Source organism: Erithacus rubecula (assembly GCF_903797595.1).
Source record: "Erithacus rubecula genome assembly, contig: scaffold_495_arrow_ctg1, whole genome shotgun sequence".
In the NCBI taxonomy this organism is placed as follows: domain Eukaryota; kingdom Metazoa; phylum Chordata; class Aves; order Passeriformes; family Muscicapidae; genus Erithacus; species Erithacus rubecula.
Window position 1 is genome coordinate 13451 of NW_027635844.1, and position 17596 is coordinate 31046.

Below are 17596 nucleotides of genomic sequence, written 5' to 3' on the forward strand. Positions count from 1 at the left end.
GCTCCAGATCGGTTGGATCTTGCACACGGTGCTCAAGAGGCTGATCCACCCACTGAGTGGAGGTAAATATTTACAGTTCTGTGCAGAAATGGGGGGCTCAGTGGCAAATTCACAAAGCCAGCATCACAAATATCACAATGCTTTAGTATTTATACATTTTAGCCAGCAAAGCTCTTCATGTTCATTGACTGCAGGTTAGCCTGTTCTGTTCATGATTAGTATTCTGTCTGCTGTAGGGTAACAATCTTCTCACTTCTCCTGCTAATTAGTCTGCATGCTCAGTCTCTTTGTCTTAGGGAGAGGTTTCTTGAGTTGGTGGCCATGGTCTGCCCCTGCTGGAATGACCTTTTACCCAGCCTGAGCTGATTCTGCACAGTTGCTGTGTTGTCTTTATTAGTTTGTGCCTTGTCTTGCCAAGTATCCTTGTGCCCATCAATTCTACATTCTTTGTGGCCTCCATCCAAGCTGCATTTGTCTTCCCAAGCCTTGCTAACCTTCCCTAGGTCTGAGGTCACTGAAGCCTACCAAGCCCTACACATTAATAAGGCAATTCAGCCAACAAGTGACCTGCCTTTCCAAGGCCTGGCCATCACTTAGAGCTTGTTGGCTGCTTGTTTCATGGAAAAAACTCTGTTTTTTGCTAATGAGACTTGACAGCCACAAACAAGAAGGAACACATTTTCCTGACAAATATTGTACATTTTCCAGGTTTTGCTGCAGGATCAGAGGCTGTGTGGCAGCGGATCAGCCGAGGCAGGGCGGGATGGCGGAGCTGCGGGCCTGGGCACGATCCACTGTGTCCCGCAGGGCCCCGACCCGCACTGCATCCCACAGAGCCCCCACGGCCGCTGCCATGCCCCTCAGGGGGACCCAGAGGGGCCAGCACCGAGAGGTGAGGGGCGGGTGTCGGGCTCTGGGGGTGACACTGGCTGGGGCTTGGCCATGGTGCTGGTGCCAGGTGCTGCTGACCCTGCGGGACCAGCTGGGCAGGGCTGGGCCCCACTGGTGCCCCACGGCCCCTTTGAGGCAGCCCCGGGGGAAGCGACTCCCAGGGATGACACTGAGGAGCTGCCAGGGGAAGTCGGAGCTTCCCCAGGCTGTGACATTCAGTCAATACATGAATACATTTCTGGCAATGGCTTTTGTCAAAATGCATGGATTTCTCCTTGTTCCATACTTATACCAGTGTCACCAAAATTGTAAGGAGAAATGAAACCCTGGAAGAGTAATTTTTTAGTATTAGGATTAGGCATTTTTTTATTCCCAGCTTTGGTGCATGGTGAAGAACTCCAGCCACATGCACACCACTTTCTAAACTTTTCCACTAACTGATACATTTTCAGAAAACACAGAAATTCCTGTTCATTGGTTCTCAAAGGAATCATTCTCTTTATCTATTACTTAGTATTCTATATTGTTTTGGATATTGATGTCTCTTCTCTCATGTTAATAAGTCTATGTTTTTCAGTCGGGTTTTTTTTTTTTCCCCAGACAAGTTTTTTTGAGCTCTGAGGCTGAAATGTCTTTCTTAGTTTCTTCTTTGTCTTCTGGCCACCTCAACATATTCTTGTAGGGCTAGCAAGTCTGTATTCCAGGTGTCCAGCCTTTTACAGCCTCAGGCTTTGTTCCTTGAAGGTTATCAGTGTTAGCTCAGCAAAACAAAAAGTTTTGGGCATCTAACAATCCAGCTCTGGTAATAGATGGCCAAAAGACACCTAGCTACCTACTTTCAAAGGTGAAATATTACAAAGCTTAAGATGAATACACTGCTTATAATAAATGTACTGCTTATGATTAATTAAACAATTAATTCCAAAGTTAATTAAATTCATTTTTCAGGAGAAAACGTAGGCTAAACAAGCCATGAAAACCTGCATAAGTAATCCAAGCATGAACCCAAATTTTGTTACATCTGAGTAACCTGAGATAAACTGGTTCCACTTCAACTCTACACAAATAATTGCATCTAAAGCTGAGGAAAGAGAAAGGGGTTTGCCCCCTGTTAGAGTAAAAATTTTTTTTGCACTTGAAATTCTTGTTGGAGCTCACTCCAGCATGTATTTCCTTAGTACCAAATAAATCTCAGCCTCGGGTGCTGCCCTGACTTTGTGATCATTTTGGGAACCACTCTCACCTGGTTTGTCAGCTGAGCTCTGGCCAGTTCTATTGTACTCAGGCACTTGATTTCAAGGGAAGCCCAGGCCTATGAAATTCCAGCAATTGGGAAAGGATGACTTGCTGTTTGAACACTTGGCTGCATTGGAGGCTAAGCAACGGTCGCTGTCTCAGGGCAGCTTTGTAGCCAGCTGCTGTCAGAGGGAGAATTGTGTCAGAGCAGCTGTTTGTATTGATGGGACAGCAAAACTTTTTAAATAGAGCTGTTGTTTAAAATTAAATCCTGGTGAATCACCAGGAATTGAGTGTTGGCTGAAGGATTTACAGAACATTTCTTTTTTCCTTTTAGCCAAACACCACTGAGGCGTCGCACATTGGAAGTGTGCAGGTTGTCAAATTGTATAACCCACTTGGAGGTAGGGTTGCTTTCCATATTTTGTTCAATGTCTGTAAAATGTTCAACTTGGTAATTCATTTTTGCAACATATTTTTGGGACAGGAGATATATTCAGAGATCTCAGCTGTAGGTGGTTTGCCCTCAGGTCAACCTTGCAATCTCTTGTCACTGCATTCAGCCATTGGCCTGTTTTCCTCTTGGAAAGCCTGCCAGTCCTTCCTTGTTCCCATACAGCTTGACTGGTTTGGAGTTTTGGGCACTGAGATCCAGGTTTGGACCACCCAATGCACTTAAGCTGCGTTTGCACCCAATGTGTTGGTTTTGCAACCGGACTTTGGAGTACGTAGGCACTGTGCTTATCCTTTAAACTTAATTGGAAATTGACAAGAAAATGACCTTGAGGAATTCCCATGTAGAAGTTCATAAAATCAAAATGGAATTTTGCTTAGTTTTGTCTTGGTCATTAATAAATAACTGTTGCCATTAATAAATAATTCTTTTGGGTTCTTTTCAAGGAAAGTGAAAGAAAAGTAATGATGTCATCTTTCCCACGGATTCCATAACTGTCTGCAAAGCACAATGAGCTTAAGTGCCATTTGTTATTAATCTGTTCTGAGTGCTGTTTCCCCAGGGAGCCTGGCTCCAGGCTGACATGAGGTGGATATTCCCCTTGCAGGCACTCAGTGGTGCTGCTTGCAGCACTGAGCTGAACTAGGCACAGCAGCTGCCCTGAGGAAAACGGGCTCTCACCTGGCTGTGGCTGCAGTCCCCTGCCTCCAGGGACATCCCTGCCACTGGAAGTGCAGCTCTTGCTCTGCATTAGCTTAGTGCAGAGCATTTTAAGGCAGCAGCATCATGGCTTTTTGGAGAGACAAAATTAAATTCACAAATTTCTCGCTGGGGATGTTCTGTTTCACATGCGAATGATGATTTGTGTGATTGCTGGTGGTGGTTTACATAGATCCTAAGGGAATATTTTACATTCATTGATGGGGATTGAGAACTGGAAGTAGTGAGATAATTGTGGAACTTGGGCTGGCAAGTTTTGTTTTGGGTTGGCACTGAGAAATTCAGATCTGGTTGCTGGTAGGGTACAGGGTGCCCTTGCAACATGCTCCATGCAGTAGCACTTAGGGATTGGGCTTTGTGACAGAATCAGAGAATATGCTGAGCTGAAATGGATCCACAAGGATATGCAAGTCTACCTCCCTCCCCAGCAATCCCACCACATTCCTGTAGACCTTGCCCAAATGCTTCCCAAGCTATGGTGGACTTGGTGCAGTCTTGTGGGGAGACAGTCCCAATGCCTGACCACTCTCTTTGTGAAGGATTCTTTTCTAATTTTCAGGTTAATGCTTGGTTATGGTTTCAGGTAATATTTTTAGAAGTCATGCAGGTGTATGGTTTTAGGAGGTGTTTGGTTTGAATGCTGTGGGAACTTTCTATACATTGTATTTAACTTCTCAAAACATTAGTAGTGCCTTCATTCAACAACTGGCAAGCTTTCAGTGTCCTAAAGAATGTAACTGTGTGATGTTTGTGCAATTAGGTTTGCAGGCAAATATCAGAGAGGCATGGTCCAAGGAACAGGAAGTGGAGAAAGGCATTAACAATTTGACCTACATTGAAAGGCTGAAGGAACGTGCAAAGAAAGGTCAGTCTCTGTGTCTGATGGAAGGGACAAAGCACCCAGATTTCTCACCAACACTCATGAAGTCGCCATCAGCTACCAGGCATGAGCTCCTGGTTTCAGAACAGTGCCTGGTGTGTCACATCCCCTCCCTTGACCTGCTGGCCACACTTCTCCTGATGCAGCCCAGGACACGGTTGCCTTTCTGGGCTGCCAGCACATGTTGGCAGCTCATGCCCAGCCTCTAATCCACCAGAGCCCCCAAGCCCTCCCCACCTTCATCCCTGGCCTGCCTTGGTGCCCAGGGCATGTCCTAGACCCAAAGAGGCAGCACTTTGCATTTGTCCTTGTTAAATCCAATGAGGTTGCCAAGGGTCACTTCTCAAGGTTCTCCATGTCCCTCTGGATGGCATCCCATGCCTCTGGTGCTGGCAAATTTGCTGAGAGTGCACTTAATCCCACTGTCCATGTCATTCTTGACATAGCTCAATGCTTGAGCTTACAAACTGGGAATATCATAGAAAGGCACCATGCATAAAAAGAGGTTTTTGTAAAAACCTCCCCTCCAGTGCCACTCCAGTACAAGATTTTTTAATGACTATTTCTTCCTAATGCTTTACTCTACGGATTCTTACTGATCCACAAAAGCTGAACAAATAGAGTTTAACAGTCCTTTTGAATCAACTCCCTTGTTTTGTCCCAAGTCCCATTTGACAATTCTTTTTCTGTTTTTCCGTTCCTGAAGTTAAAATACCAGAGCTCAGGAAAGCCCCACAGAGCACTGCAGATCTTGTGCCTGAGAGGAAGAGAACTATGCCCACGAACCCTGCAAAATTCTTCCCGAGACCTTGCAGTACCCTTTCTGAATGCCCAGTCAGAGACAGGGTGATTCATTTACTGGCTCTGAAGAATTACAAGAAGCCAGAGCTACTTGCCTGCTTGCAGAGAGAGGGAGTTGTGGAAAAGGACGAGGAATCCCTTGGAAAGATCCTTCAGGAGGTGAGATCCTGGAGTTGGTGCTGGCAGTGCTAACTCTTAGCTGTCTTACTTCAGGGTTTCAATTAGAAACTCATGAGAGGCTTAGGAAATGCTCCTTGTTTAAATTTTTCATTAACATTCCCCAGTTTCCCCCCAACTGAAAGCCCATGTTAGGAGAGAAAAAAAACCTTTAAAAGTTTTGAGGCATTGTTGTTGTTTTGTTGGAATAACTGTCAAAGATAAATCCTTTGTAATGTTGTTGCTTCTTACGCCTTATTTCAGCCTCTCTCTTTTCCTTGCACTTTTTGACTGGTTCATGGAATAACTTCAGAGGGTGAAATTCTCAATTGGGTGAAACTGTTTGTTGCGGTACTTAAAATTTCCTGAGAAAAATATCTGAGGAGACAATTTTGGAAACTGCATAGGGCAGTATTTCATTAGAGTGGAGGAGGTGGCCTCTCAATGGTACTTGCCTTCTGCTGGGATCTGTGGGGATTGCCTTCCAGGGAAGGGTGTTCCAGGCAAATCCTACATGATAGAGGTGGTGGCCCAACTTTGAGCACAGGGTTTCTTTGCTGTCGTGTCGACTGAGTCATCACTTTCCTTGGCTTTTATTATTATTCAGTAACTTTCCCAGTTCTCCTTTCAGTTCCACTGGTACTTCTTTATCACAGCCATTCATACGATTCACACTGATCAAAGGATGCAGTGGCTCTTTCCTTCCTTTGGAAATATTCCCCGTCCCCATAGGTTGCTGCTGAATTATGCAAGGATTAACATAACAAGTAGGAATATTTTCACTTTAGCTAGGAAAAAAGTATTTTGGAACCCAGTGCAGGGAGTCAAATTCAACATGGATAGTTTCAGTTGATCTCACAATGACTTTTAAGAACTCCTTCCTTGAACCTGTGAGGTTTGTTGTTGTGTTTGCCAAGGGCAGGGACAGGGTTTTTTAACCCTGAAAACATTCACAATTTAATGTGAGCCATGTTCTGCCATCCTAATGCATGTAGCCCATTTGTACTTCAGGTTGTATATACAATTCCAACACTCAGCTCCTTGGAGGGTAAACATTGAAAAAAATTTCTCCTCTTCCTTTATTGTTGTCGATGTTTAAGGAGATTTTGGAGGTGTAGCTCTTTGTTTGAAGCTTCAAGTGCCACAAGGTACTAGTTTGCATTCTGAAAGGGCTGTGTGAAGAGCACTACATCCTGAAAACTATTATTCACATTTCCTTAACTTCATAGGGAGATGGTGTAATTTTTTTGCTGCATATGAAGAAACTAGTAGCATGAACTTTCAGAGTTCTTATAGGCATAGCCTTTCTTCTTCTCCAACACAACCTTAGTTCTGCTTTTAAGAAGTGAATTCCTGATTCTGGTTATCTTTGTTACTTTTAAGCATTTGAAGTGTAGCTCTAACTAGATTATCACCTACAGCTCTTCCATAGGAAGCTGTAGTTTCCTCTGAGCAGGCATTTTAGAAAGAAAAGGAGCTCTGTTTGAGGAGACAAATGCCATGTGGTGTTTCATGGGATGATGAAAACATGCCCCATCACAAGCCCAGGCTGTGCTCTGCCATGGCAACGTAGCTGGGTGAAACAAGAGGGCAGCAGGTGTCCCCCTGAGGGTGGAAAAATATGGATTTGCCCATGGAGATGGTGCTCTTCAGGTCTTACTCAAAAGAAAAGGAAACAGAGAAGAAAAAACTGGCCTCTCTGTGTATTTCAAATGGTGAAGATTGAGAGTTCTGGCATAGTGTACTTTGACTCTCAAAGCTGCCATAAAGAACAAAAAACCTGGATACTTAGTGCAGGGTGAGGCTTTCATAGCCCACATTTCCTCTATGCTTGCAGCAGTTTGGACTTACTTACATCCCAATTTCTACAGCCCAAATGGACTACACTAGTTGAATACCATTGCCTCTTACATGACAGCTGCTTGTTCTTCACATGGAAAAAAAGTCCTTGAAAACTGGTGCATGACTTTCTCTTCAGCTTTGCTTTAGCCTTGCACTACCACTTTTACATCTGGAGTCTGCACTTAGGTGTAATGAACATTTCTGTTTTAAATGTCTGCCACAGGTAGCCAACCTGGATGCCAATGAGAATTCTTACAGTCTGAAGGAACATTTCTTTAAAGACATTCAGCAAGATTGGCCTGGCTACAGTGAGAGTGATAGACAGATGTTGGAGGTGAACCTTTTCCAGTAAGTTCAGTCAGTACCACAATCATTTCAGAAAACCCTCTGGGAAATGAAGGTCTGTTTTCCTGGTGAGGAAAGAACTATGACTACTGATATTTTTGCCTTGCAACCTGAAATACTGGGCCCTCCTTACAGAAAAACTGCTCCATCTCAGAATGCCACCAGCACCAGCCAAACATCATCTCTGGGACCTTCTGAGAGAGATACTCCACTGAGGACTGCTCAGGTATTTTGTCGATTTTTGAAATGTTGCCTAGTATGTATTATGTATTATCCCACTTGCTTTTGGTGTCAAAGCTGTGATATGAAGCAGTACTGTTGTGTTTCTATCATCAAAACCTGAAGCGTGTACTTCTAATAGGATTCCTGCATGCTTTTCAAGATATTTTGTAATACACTGTTAGCTTTTCAAAGCCTGCAACAGCTTGCACACGTGTGTTGCTTCTCATGGTGCATAGGAAGCTCTGCTAAGGAAAGGTGGGTACGTGGTTTTGGTACCTGGCTGTGTCTGTGAAGGGCTCTTGATGATCCTGAAGCTCTAGTACCTAAAACATGCATGGACATCCCAGTGCTACTGTTTGAATAGAAATCTTAGGGAAGCCTAGAAGAAGGACAAATTACAGTAGTGATGTATTTGTAGTAATTTAGTTTCTCTGCCCTGGGCAGCATTTATGCCCATTCTGACTCAGGGCATCCCATGTTTGAGGAGGGGGCTCTGAATCATCAGGGAATACCTCTGACTTTTTAGGCTTAGAATCAAGAGGGGGCCTGTTTTCTTCCCAATACAAGAGAGCAAGGCAAACCCCTTGAAAGAAGCTTGGCATAGAGTGCATAAAAGGTATACTCTATATACATGAAAGAATTTCATGGAGGACACAGCTCTGTTTTTCCCTAGCTCTGTTGCAGCCAGAGCAGGAAATGCTGCAGCCCCAGCATCCTCTTCCCACCTGGGTCCATCCCCACAGGATTTCTGTCAGCAGGCTGGCACAGAGCCACGCCTGGCACTCCTGCTCTGAGCTGCTGATGTGCATGGGTGGGAGCAGTGGCTGCTCGGGAGGGAAGAGGCTCAGGGTGAGGCAGGGTTTGCTCTGGAGAACAGCAGCAGTGAGAGCTGCAGCCAGGCTGGGGCTGCTCTCTGCTGTTCCCATCTCTGCCCTGGACACGCTGGGATCAGCGCTGCCCCGGCGGCTTTTGGGGCTGCTGCAGTGAATGGTGTGGGTGTGTGACAGCCAGAGCTGAGTGTGCTCCTGGTGTGTCTGAGCAGAAACAGGGAGATAATGAAACTAACCTGAGCTCCCCAACTTGGACAAGCCTTTGACAGAGCTGCTGAAGGCAGTGTCTTTGTCCCAAAGCCTTTTAGCTACAGAGTGGGAGTAGGACTTGCTGAACAGTCAGGTGAGAAAGTAGGAATGAGTTAGCTGCAGCACCTCCTTGTTTGACAGGCTGTTTTAGGTAACAAAGATGTGTTTCCAACCATTGCCAGCTCAGAAATGCAGCTTTTTCAGAATGGGAGCAAAGCTAATTCTAATCATCTTTGCAGAAACGCCCTCTGGCTTCTGATTTGTACAGCCCTGTGATGAGCAAGAAGCAGAGGGTCAACCAACAGACCAGTGATGTCCAGCCAGCAGCTGCTGGCCACTCTCCTTCGTCCTTGCTCCTTCCTTCCACCTCCTGTTCAGCTTTGAACCTGCCTCGAAGTGTCAGCTCCATTTCCATCTGCACCCCTGAGGTACAAGAAAAAGATAAAATTCAGACTCCTTCTGGAATCCCAGTGCCTGCCAGGTTGCAGGGGAAGACTCCCAAGTCCAAAGGTGAGAAAACGGAATTGGACAGGGTGAAAAAATCCCATCCTTTGGATTTTGATAAAATACTTGCCATGAGCAAAGTCAAAGAGATGCCCAGAGACCTCAGGACCCAGGCAGAACAGGATTCACACAATCAAAGTGCAAAGCTGATGGACCACTTTCAGACATGCCTCCTTTTCATTTTTTACTGATTATCTCTGTGTTTTTTTCTCCTATCCAGCCTCACATCCACCAGCACCTCCAAGTCCTCCCCACCTCATGCCCCAAGCATTTCATTGTGCCAGGGGCTGTCCCAAATCCAAAGATTCAGAACTTTGCACTTGGCCTTCTTGAATCTGATGAGGTTCCCAGGGCCCCACTTCCCAAGCTTTTCCTGGTCCCTCTGCATGGCATCCCACGCCTCTGGTGCTGGCAACCTTGCTGAGGGTGCACTTAATCCCACTGTGCATGTCATTCTTGACACAGATCAATGCTTGAGTTTTCAGACTGCGGGAATCATATAAAAGCACCATGCATATAAAGAATTTTTCACAAAAAACACCCATCCAGTATCTCTCCTTTACCACCTTTTAATGACTGTATCTTTTAATGCTTTACTGTCTGGATTCTTACAGATCTGTCAATGACAAAGAAATAGAGGTTCGGGGTCTTGGTACATTATCTGGAATCAACTTGCGTGCCTTCCCAAATCTGCAATTTGAGCTATTTTATTCTGATTTTCCCTGACTTTAGGAGACAAAGCAGAGGTCAGAGGAGGCCAAGGAAACAATTCAGGTTCTGTGCCAGAGAAGAAGAGGATGATGCCTGTGAGACTTGCAGACATCGACTGGAGTGGCTGCGCTGCTGTTTATGGCCGACCCTACAGGGACAGGGTGATGCATTTACTTGCTCTGAGGGATTACAAGGAGCCAGAGTTACTTGCCCGCCTGCAGAGAGATGGAGTCAGGCAAAAGGACAAGGATTCCCTTGGAAAGATCCTTCAGCAGGTGCGATGGTGGAGCTTGTGCCAGCAATTCCTCCAGCACTGTATTCTGCTGTTCATCATTTTACTGCTCTCTCATCTGTTTAAATTAGAGACTTTTCCAGTACTCCTTTCAATTAACTTCCACTAGTGTTTCTTTCTCGCAGCCATTCATAAGATGCACACCCTCTGAAAGATGCAGTAGCTCCTTCCTTCCTTTTTAAAATTCCCTGTCCGCATAGGCTGTAGTAGGATTATGCAAGCATTAATGTACCAAGCAGGAATATTTCCTCTTTAGCTAGGAATAAAGTGTTATGGAACATAGTCAAGGGAGTCAGATTCAACATGGATACAATTTCAGTTGATCCCACATTGACATTTAAGAACTCATTCCCTGAACCAGTGAAGTTCGTTGCTGTGCTTGCTCAGGGCAGTGGCAGGGTTTTTCACCCAAAAGACACAAATTCACAATTTAATGAGCCATGTTCTGCCATCCCAACTGAAGTAATACATTTAGATTTCAAGTTGATTATAAAATTTCAAAGATCAGCTCTTCAGAAAGTAAAAAATGAGAACATTTTCTCCTATTCCATTGCAAAGTTTAAGGAGATTTCCTTGGAGGCAATTTCCTGCATGAGCTATGAAGTGGTTCAAGGTACTGCTTTGAATTCTGAAGGGGCTGTGTGAGGAGCTCTCCACCCTGAAATGCCTTGCTCAGGCTTTTCTGGACATCAGAGCAAGTGGGGGTTCATCTTATATAAATCTAAAATGAGCAGCCTGAGCTTGCTGAGATCTGGTATAAACATACTTGCTTCTCTTCCAATGCAACCTTAGTTCTGCTTTTAAGACATGGATTCAGTATTCTGGGTATATTTGTTATTTTTGTATTTTTTGAAGCTGGGGGGAGACAGACATCAGAACAGACCCAAATTAGCAGTATTTATCGTGTTTTGAAAGAAAGAAAAAGGCTAAATTTTGAGAGATGGTGGTGGTGTGTTGATGAATTATTAAATGTGTTGTAGGGGTCAAATTCATGGAGACTTTTCCTGTGGGCTTTTCTATGGAACTCTGAACAGGTGTCAGGTGACAAACTCTGAATCAGCACGTTTGATATTCATGGTCCTCAGGTTTTACTACCCCATTTTACCTTTTAGAGTAGATTTTGTATTAGTCTTGAGGAAGATATGAACCTCATTGGTTTTCAAAGGAATACAGCAAGCCATGTGCACTGCCTTCTCATGGCAGGACTTGGCTGGAATGAACCCTGGCTCAGCCACATGTAGAGGCACTCTGGGCCTCACCACCTCTCCTTACACATCATAGCACAGTGAGATAAGAAACTCTCTTTTAAAAATTTCAAAGGTGTATTCAAAACCTTAACAAAACACAACAAAAGGACTGAATAACCAAACAAGGACAGCCCACTGGGTGTTGGTGAGAGTAGCAAGCCTTCCCTCCTGCCAGATACCCCATGCAAGGGGCACAGGTACACGCCCTCCCTCTGCATGTCCGACTACCAAGGCTGGCCCTGGCAACTCCCTGGGGGAAGGGGGCTATGGGGAGAACAACAAACAACAAATCCCAAACACATAACTATATATCAATAAAACTTCCCTGAACATACACATAATATTCATCCCTTAATTACAAGACTCAACTATCGCATTCCTCATCTCTAAGATGAGGTGTTGTTTTCAAAGGAACACTAGCTAGATATGAATAGAGCTCCTTGTTTGTTTCCAAATGGAGAAAATTTAATATGGCTTCAAACGCACAGGATAAAGAAATAATTAATCTCTGTACCAAATGACATTGCTCAGTTCCAGCTGGGTGCTCACAAACAGCTTTTCAGAACCAATTGGTTTCCTGTAATTTGCATATAGCAACCATATTGAGCATTTCTTTTCTTACATGTCTGCCTGTAGGTAGCCAACCTGAATCCAAAGGACAATTCCTTCAGTCTGAAGGAGCATCTGTTTCAAACCCTTCAGACTGATTGGCCTGGCTACAGTGAAATAGAGAGAGAGAATTTGAAGTTAATACTTTCTAGGTAAGTTCAGTCTTTAGAGGAAGGAAAAGAGCCTTTTCAGAGAAAACACCCTGGGAGATGAAGCCTAGCTTGTTAGAATATGCTGAGTCAGCAGCAACCCATCAGGGTGATGGAGTCCAAATGCTGGCCCTGCACAGGACACCACAAGAATCACCCCCAGTGCCCAAGAGTGTTGTCCAAACACTTCTTGAGCTTCTGCTGCTGTGACCACTGGCCAGGAGAGCCTGTTCCAGTGCTCCAGCACCCTCTGGGGCAAGAACATTTTCCTGATATCCAGCCTAAAGCTCCCTGAAGTCAGCTTCATGCTGTTTCCTCGAGTCCTGACACTGAAGGTCTGTTTTCTCTGCAAGGAAAGAACTATGACAGTCTCTGTTTAGGCCTTGTAACCTGAAACTTTTGATTCTCCTTACAGAAAATCAGCTCCATCTCAGACCCCCACCAGCACCAGCCAGGTGACATCTCCAGGGCCTTCTGAGAGAGGTGCTCCAGCAAGATCTGCTCAGGTATTTGGTGCATTTTTAACATTCCCTACTTTGTATTAAGGTTTAGCCCTCTGCTGATGGTGCAAAAGCTGTGATGTGACCAGGCCTAAGCATTCTGTGCCTCAGGCATTCTGACTGCTTTGGCAGGAAGGTTGTGATCAGAAGAGAGGGTCCTGCAGGGCTGGAGCAGCACTGTCCTGAGCCAACTTTCTGCTCTGCCTGGAGACTTGAGCTCAGTCCCCAGCCTCAACTCATTGCCTGCAGAAGGGCTCAAAGGGCTGGCTCTGCATGCATGACAAAACTGTGTCAAAAGCTGACTGTACATAAGGGGCTGCAGCAGGGTGGGGCACATGGGGCCCTCTCACTCTCTTTTCCCTCTCTCTCACTTTCATTCTCATTGTTTACTCCAGATCTACACTATCCCACAGCCAGACCAATTTGGCATCTACAGAATTGTGATATTCCTTCTCTCTCTTCTCTGCTTTTATTTCTCTCCTCCTCCTTTGTTCTGCCTGGGAACAGCGTGGCTGTCCAATTCTACTCCATCCTCAGTCCTGAAATCTGCTGTGGGAGTGGGGAGCTTGTGGCCATGTGTTGTGTCTTGTGAGTCAGCACCTTTGAGAAGGTCCTTGGGAGGAGCTGACAAACGATGGAAATGCACTGAGGAAAAAGGAAGGGCTCATAAGTCACCACTTGTGAAAGTCTCTTGTACAAATGTAAGAATGTTTTAGCCATCAGCTTTTGAGTCTAAAGAGTGGAGTGGCTGCTGCAGTAAAGGCAACTGCAGCTAAAAGCACAAGAGTTTGCTGACATGTGACTGATGTCTTTGTTCACCCTGATAAGAATTCACAACCAACCAACCAGCCACCATTCCCTGTACTCCTGGGTTGTGTCAGTGAAACAGTGATCTTGTCTTTAACAGGTAAAACCCTAAAACAGCCAGGTGTCTCTTTGGTAAAACATGTGGGTGTGTGACAGCAAGCGCTGAGTCTTTTCCTGGTGTGTACAAGCTAGAATTGGGAGCTAGAGAAAACTTACTGGACCTCCTCAATTTGGGGAAGCCTTTGATGGAGAAGGGATTGTCTACATCCCAAAGCCTTTTAGCAGTAGACTTGGTGAAAGACATTCTAAGTCCTAAGATGTGAAACTAGGAAGGCAATAGAGCAGATATTTACCTGCAGGACATCCAGTTTGACAGCTATTTTCAGTTAAGAAAGATGTGCTTTGTTCAACCACTGACAGTTCAAAAATGCTGCTTTTTAGAATGGGAGCAGCACCTGATCCTGATCATAGATTAATGAATTATTTTTTTATTATTGCAGAAACGGCCTCTGGCTTCTGGCTTTACAAGTCCTGGGATAAGCAAGAAGCAGAGGATTGACCAGTAGCCCAGTCACATCCAGCCAGCAGCTGGTGGCCACTGTTCTTCCTGGCTGCTGGCTTTGTCATCCCAATCTCCTCCATACCTGTTTCCAAGTGTTGGCTCCATTTCCCCCTGCATCCATGAGGTTCAAGAAAGAGACAAATTTTGGAGTTCTTGAATCCCAGCACCTGTGTGCAGAAGACGCCCAATTCCAACAAGCAGTGAAGAGAATTGGGGAGGCTGAAGCAGTAAGGTCCCTGGGAATTCAATGAAGGTATTAATGTGTTGCTTTTCCCAGTTTCACTGTGGATAAGTGTGGTGTAAATATTTGATTGTTAAGAGAAGCCTCTGCCTGAATTTGGGTGCAAGCAAGCCCATATTGCAGAGTCAATAGTACAGACGTTATTTAACAGTAAATGTGAAGTGGGGAGATAGGAAGCCAAAGGAGGAGATGGGCGGGGTGAGGGGAAGAGCTGAGATGAGCCCCGCGGTGTGTCCGGCCCGGCCGGGCCCTCCCTTCCTGCAGTGCAGCTGCTCAGGCTCAGCTGCAGCAGCGCTGCTGCATCCCCCTCGCGTTTGCAGGGCAGCAGGGCAGGGAGGAGTGTGTGTGTGTGTGTGTGTGTCAAACCCTGGGAACTGCTGCCAGCCTGTGCCAGAGCAGTGATGTTGGCCAGGGCAGCCAGGCTCCTGCAGCCCTGGGGCTCGGGGCAGCTGCGGCCTTTGGCACCAGCACACCAGTCAGGTGCATCTGCCCTGGGATGCATCCCTGGCACAAATTGTTGTCCATCTTGGTACTGAATTTCAGGTGATTAAAGACTTACTGCTTGTAGCAATTAATCTCTGGAGGCTTTGAAGGATTTATTGCCGTGTGGAGGGATTTTTTGTCATCCAAAAGAACCAGGTGTTCAGGTGCAGAGGAGCAGAAGCACTGGTGTGTCAGTGTTGGGAAGTAGTCTTTATTATTCTCATTACCACTTCATCTTGGATTTGTGCCATGAGCTTTGTAAACCTGACTTGTGTTGATTTGAGTTAGAAGGGAATGAAGAAAATTTTTCTCCCATCATTGGCTTTAAGCATTAATGAGTTTTGTCCTCCTTAGAAGCTGATGTGGTTTGGGTTTTTTGTAGTTGTGCTTTCAGACTTGTCTGTAGTTTTTTTATAGCCCTGTATTACAAGTGCTTCAGTTTGCAAAGCTCCCAAAAGGGCAGTGACTCACAGAGAAAAAAAATCTCTAGAGTCAATTTGAGTGTATTTTTACTCTTTTACTTGAGTAAAACCAGACCTGCTAGGCTTGGTAATCTTCAGAATCTGCCTCATGGCTATTTTTTAGCACCGGACATGAAATTCAAACTCTGCACAAATGTTGGCATGCCCTAATTTTCTTTTGATTTCTCCTTCATAGGGTAGCCCAGCTACTCTGAGATGATGAGCAGTTGCCAGTATCTCCACAAGAAAGTGTCCCACATTCAGCAATGAGTATCTGTGTTTGGCAAGCAGTAAGTGGAGTCCTGGCACCAGTCCTCTGCTTCAGCCTGAAAAACTCAATGAGCTCCGACTTTTTTATTTCAAAAAGAAGATCCGTTGTTTTAGGATTCTCCAAGTTAGCACTGAGCAGATCAATACCTGTTAAAAATTTAGAATTAGTTTTTTTAAGATTACAGAATTTAGTAGTGAACTTTAATAATAAAGAAGTTGCATTATTTTTAACTCCTTCTCTTCTTGTCGTTTATATCATGTTTGAAGTGACTTCTTGTGGTCAATTCTTTCTTCAAGACTTGTGTTTGTCCACTAATTAACTTTATCAGGAGAATTTAGAAGCCCAGTACCTCTACTATGAAGCTGTCCACCTTGTAGGAAAATTTTGTAGCAAATGAAACTTCTTTATGATAAGTATCAGTTTTTTCCTGAAATTCCTTCTTCTCTTGCTTTGAAAGACTGGTGTCTGCTGAGGAAGGCAGTAGCCTGTTTTGAAATGCAAAATGTAAACCTCCTCCCTCTAAATTATTGGAATTTTGAAATGAGGGAGCTCTCAGGCAAAGATATGGGAATGGGAATAGGAATAACAGTTCTTTAGTAGGAAAATTAAAATAAACATGAAGTAATATAAATAAATAGGAAAAAAACACTGACAGAGTCAGAATATAACCTGACACCCCATCAGTCAGTCAGGGTGTTGGTAACAGTCCAATTAAAAGGTGAAGTCCTCCTGGAGTGACAGATGTGGTCCTGTTGAAGCAGTGGTCCTGTAGAATGGTGCAGGTTTTGTCCACAGGTCCAGTGATGATGTAGAAGGATCTGGTTTTCCACTGAGAAACCAGGGGGAAAAGGCTGCTCGGATGTTTCAAATCTCAGATTTTATCTAGGTAGGAAATGCTTGGCTCCTCCCCCTGGGTGAAGCATCTCCCAGTGGGATGATGTAATTTTATCAGTCGTGCAGTGGGACTCAGTGGCTCATGAAGAGCAGATTCTCTTCCTGGAAGAAGGATGGGTGGTGGAAAAGATAAAGAACACTGTCCCATTGTGTTTCAACATATGGTGATAAAATACATACTTTTGGTTACATCTTGCATTGCAACTCAAGACTTCAGTGGATTTCTAAAGAGAAATTGGGTGAATGTGTCCCTATGGAAACTGTTTTGTAGTTTTCTTAAAAAAAGTCTCAAAAAAAGTCTCAACCAGTCTTTCTAGAGAGACACAAATGTGGATCCCTGCACAGAGCTATGGGGACTTTGAAGTCCAGTCTTTTCCTAAGTTTCCTGATGATTGTTTAGCTGACAGGGTAGAGAAGGGGCCAGCAATGCCCTAACCACCTTCTGGGGAAGGATATGAAATTGGCAGAGGGAAGACAATATTTGGGAAGCCTCAAATGGACCTGTGAATGCCCCTTTCTTCCTTGGAGAGTATTTTAGAACTTCCTCAATTTTCTCCATGCCAATGATGTTAAGCCTCCGTGCCTGAGACATCTTGGGGTGTTTTGTGATTGAACACCTGAGCTGTTGCTGCCCTTCTGTTCCCCTTCAAGTGAAGTTCAAGAAAATGTCACCTCTTATTCCCTGAGAATTGGGTCCTTTTGTGCCTGGAGCAGGGGTACTCCTACACCTCTGTGTGCAGCAGCACAAGGAACTCTGCCATGGGGACCATGGGGCGAATTCTGCTGGGGTGCCTGCCCTTGGCCTGGTGCCTGCTGCTGCTTGGCAGAGAAGACAAGAGTGCAGCTGACAAGAGTGGGCTGAGACTGAAGATTTTTCATGGTTACCCCTTCATGACTTATCTTTCCTTTCATGGCAAATCTTCTAACTAATTCTACACAGCATAAAGAAGTCATATTTTCATGCTTTTGCAAGTAAAAGCTTCCAATTTTCAGCCGACTCTATTTTCCACTCTTGTTTCCTGTGTACTGGGGCTGGCTTCCCTCTGGGGAGCTGAGTCAATTCTTTTCTCTTCTTTGACTCTGAATTTTTCTCTCAGCCTTCCCCCTGCAGTGCAACCTCCATGGTCTAAGTAGGTCCCATGCAACTGGGAGTGTTTTGCATTGATTTTGTACAGTTTCAGCTATGAAATGACAATCTCTATCTGATGACATTCCAAATGGAATGCCTAACCTGAGTAT

General features: G+C 44.8%; 1 protein-coding gene across 2 annotated transcripts; it reads left to right on the forward strand.

Annotated features, from left to right (window-relative positions):
- Positions 1-822: 822 nt before the first annotated feature.
- LOC306816290 (uncharacterized protein) lies at positions 823-14429 on the forward strand. 2 transcript variants are annotated; one of them, XM_079332749.1, is made up of 11 exons: positions 823-892; positions 2465-2531; positions 4062-4166; positions 4888-5141; positions 7204-7328; positions 7461-7551; positions 8866-9136; positions 9863-10116; positions 12017-12141; positions 12554-12644; positions 13946-14429. In XM_079332749.1, the coding sequence occupies exons 1-11, from the start codon at positions 854-856 to the stop codon at positions 14009-14011; spliced, it is 1488 nt and encodes a 495-aa protein (XP_079188875.1). In that variant the 5' UTR covers positions 823-853; the 3' UTR covers positions 14012-14429. The 2 variants fall into 2 exon arrangements, with proteins under 2 accessions (XP_079188875.1, XP_079188876.1); XM_079332750.1 differs by lacking the exon at positions 12017-12141.
- Positions 14430-17596: the final 3167 nt, after the last annotated feature.

Bases quoted from the DNA above. Each gene is read 5' to 3' on its own strand.
- LOC306816290 (XM_079332749.1), top strand. From the start codon at position 854: ATGCCCCTCAGGGGGACCCAGAGGGGCCAGCACCGAGAG. The intron at 10,117-12,016 runs GTGCGATGGTGG...GTCTGCCTGTAG, and splicing joins TTGGAAAGATCCTTCAGCAG to GTAGCCAACCTGAATCCAAA. The intron at 12,645-13,945 runs GTATTTGGTGCA...TTATTATTGCAG, and splicing joins CTCCAGCAAGATCTGCTCAG to AAACGGCCTCTGGCTTCTGG.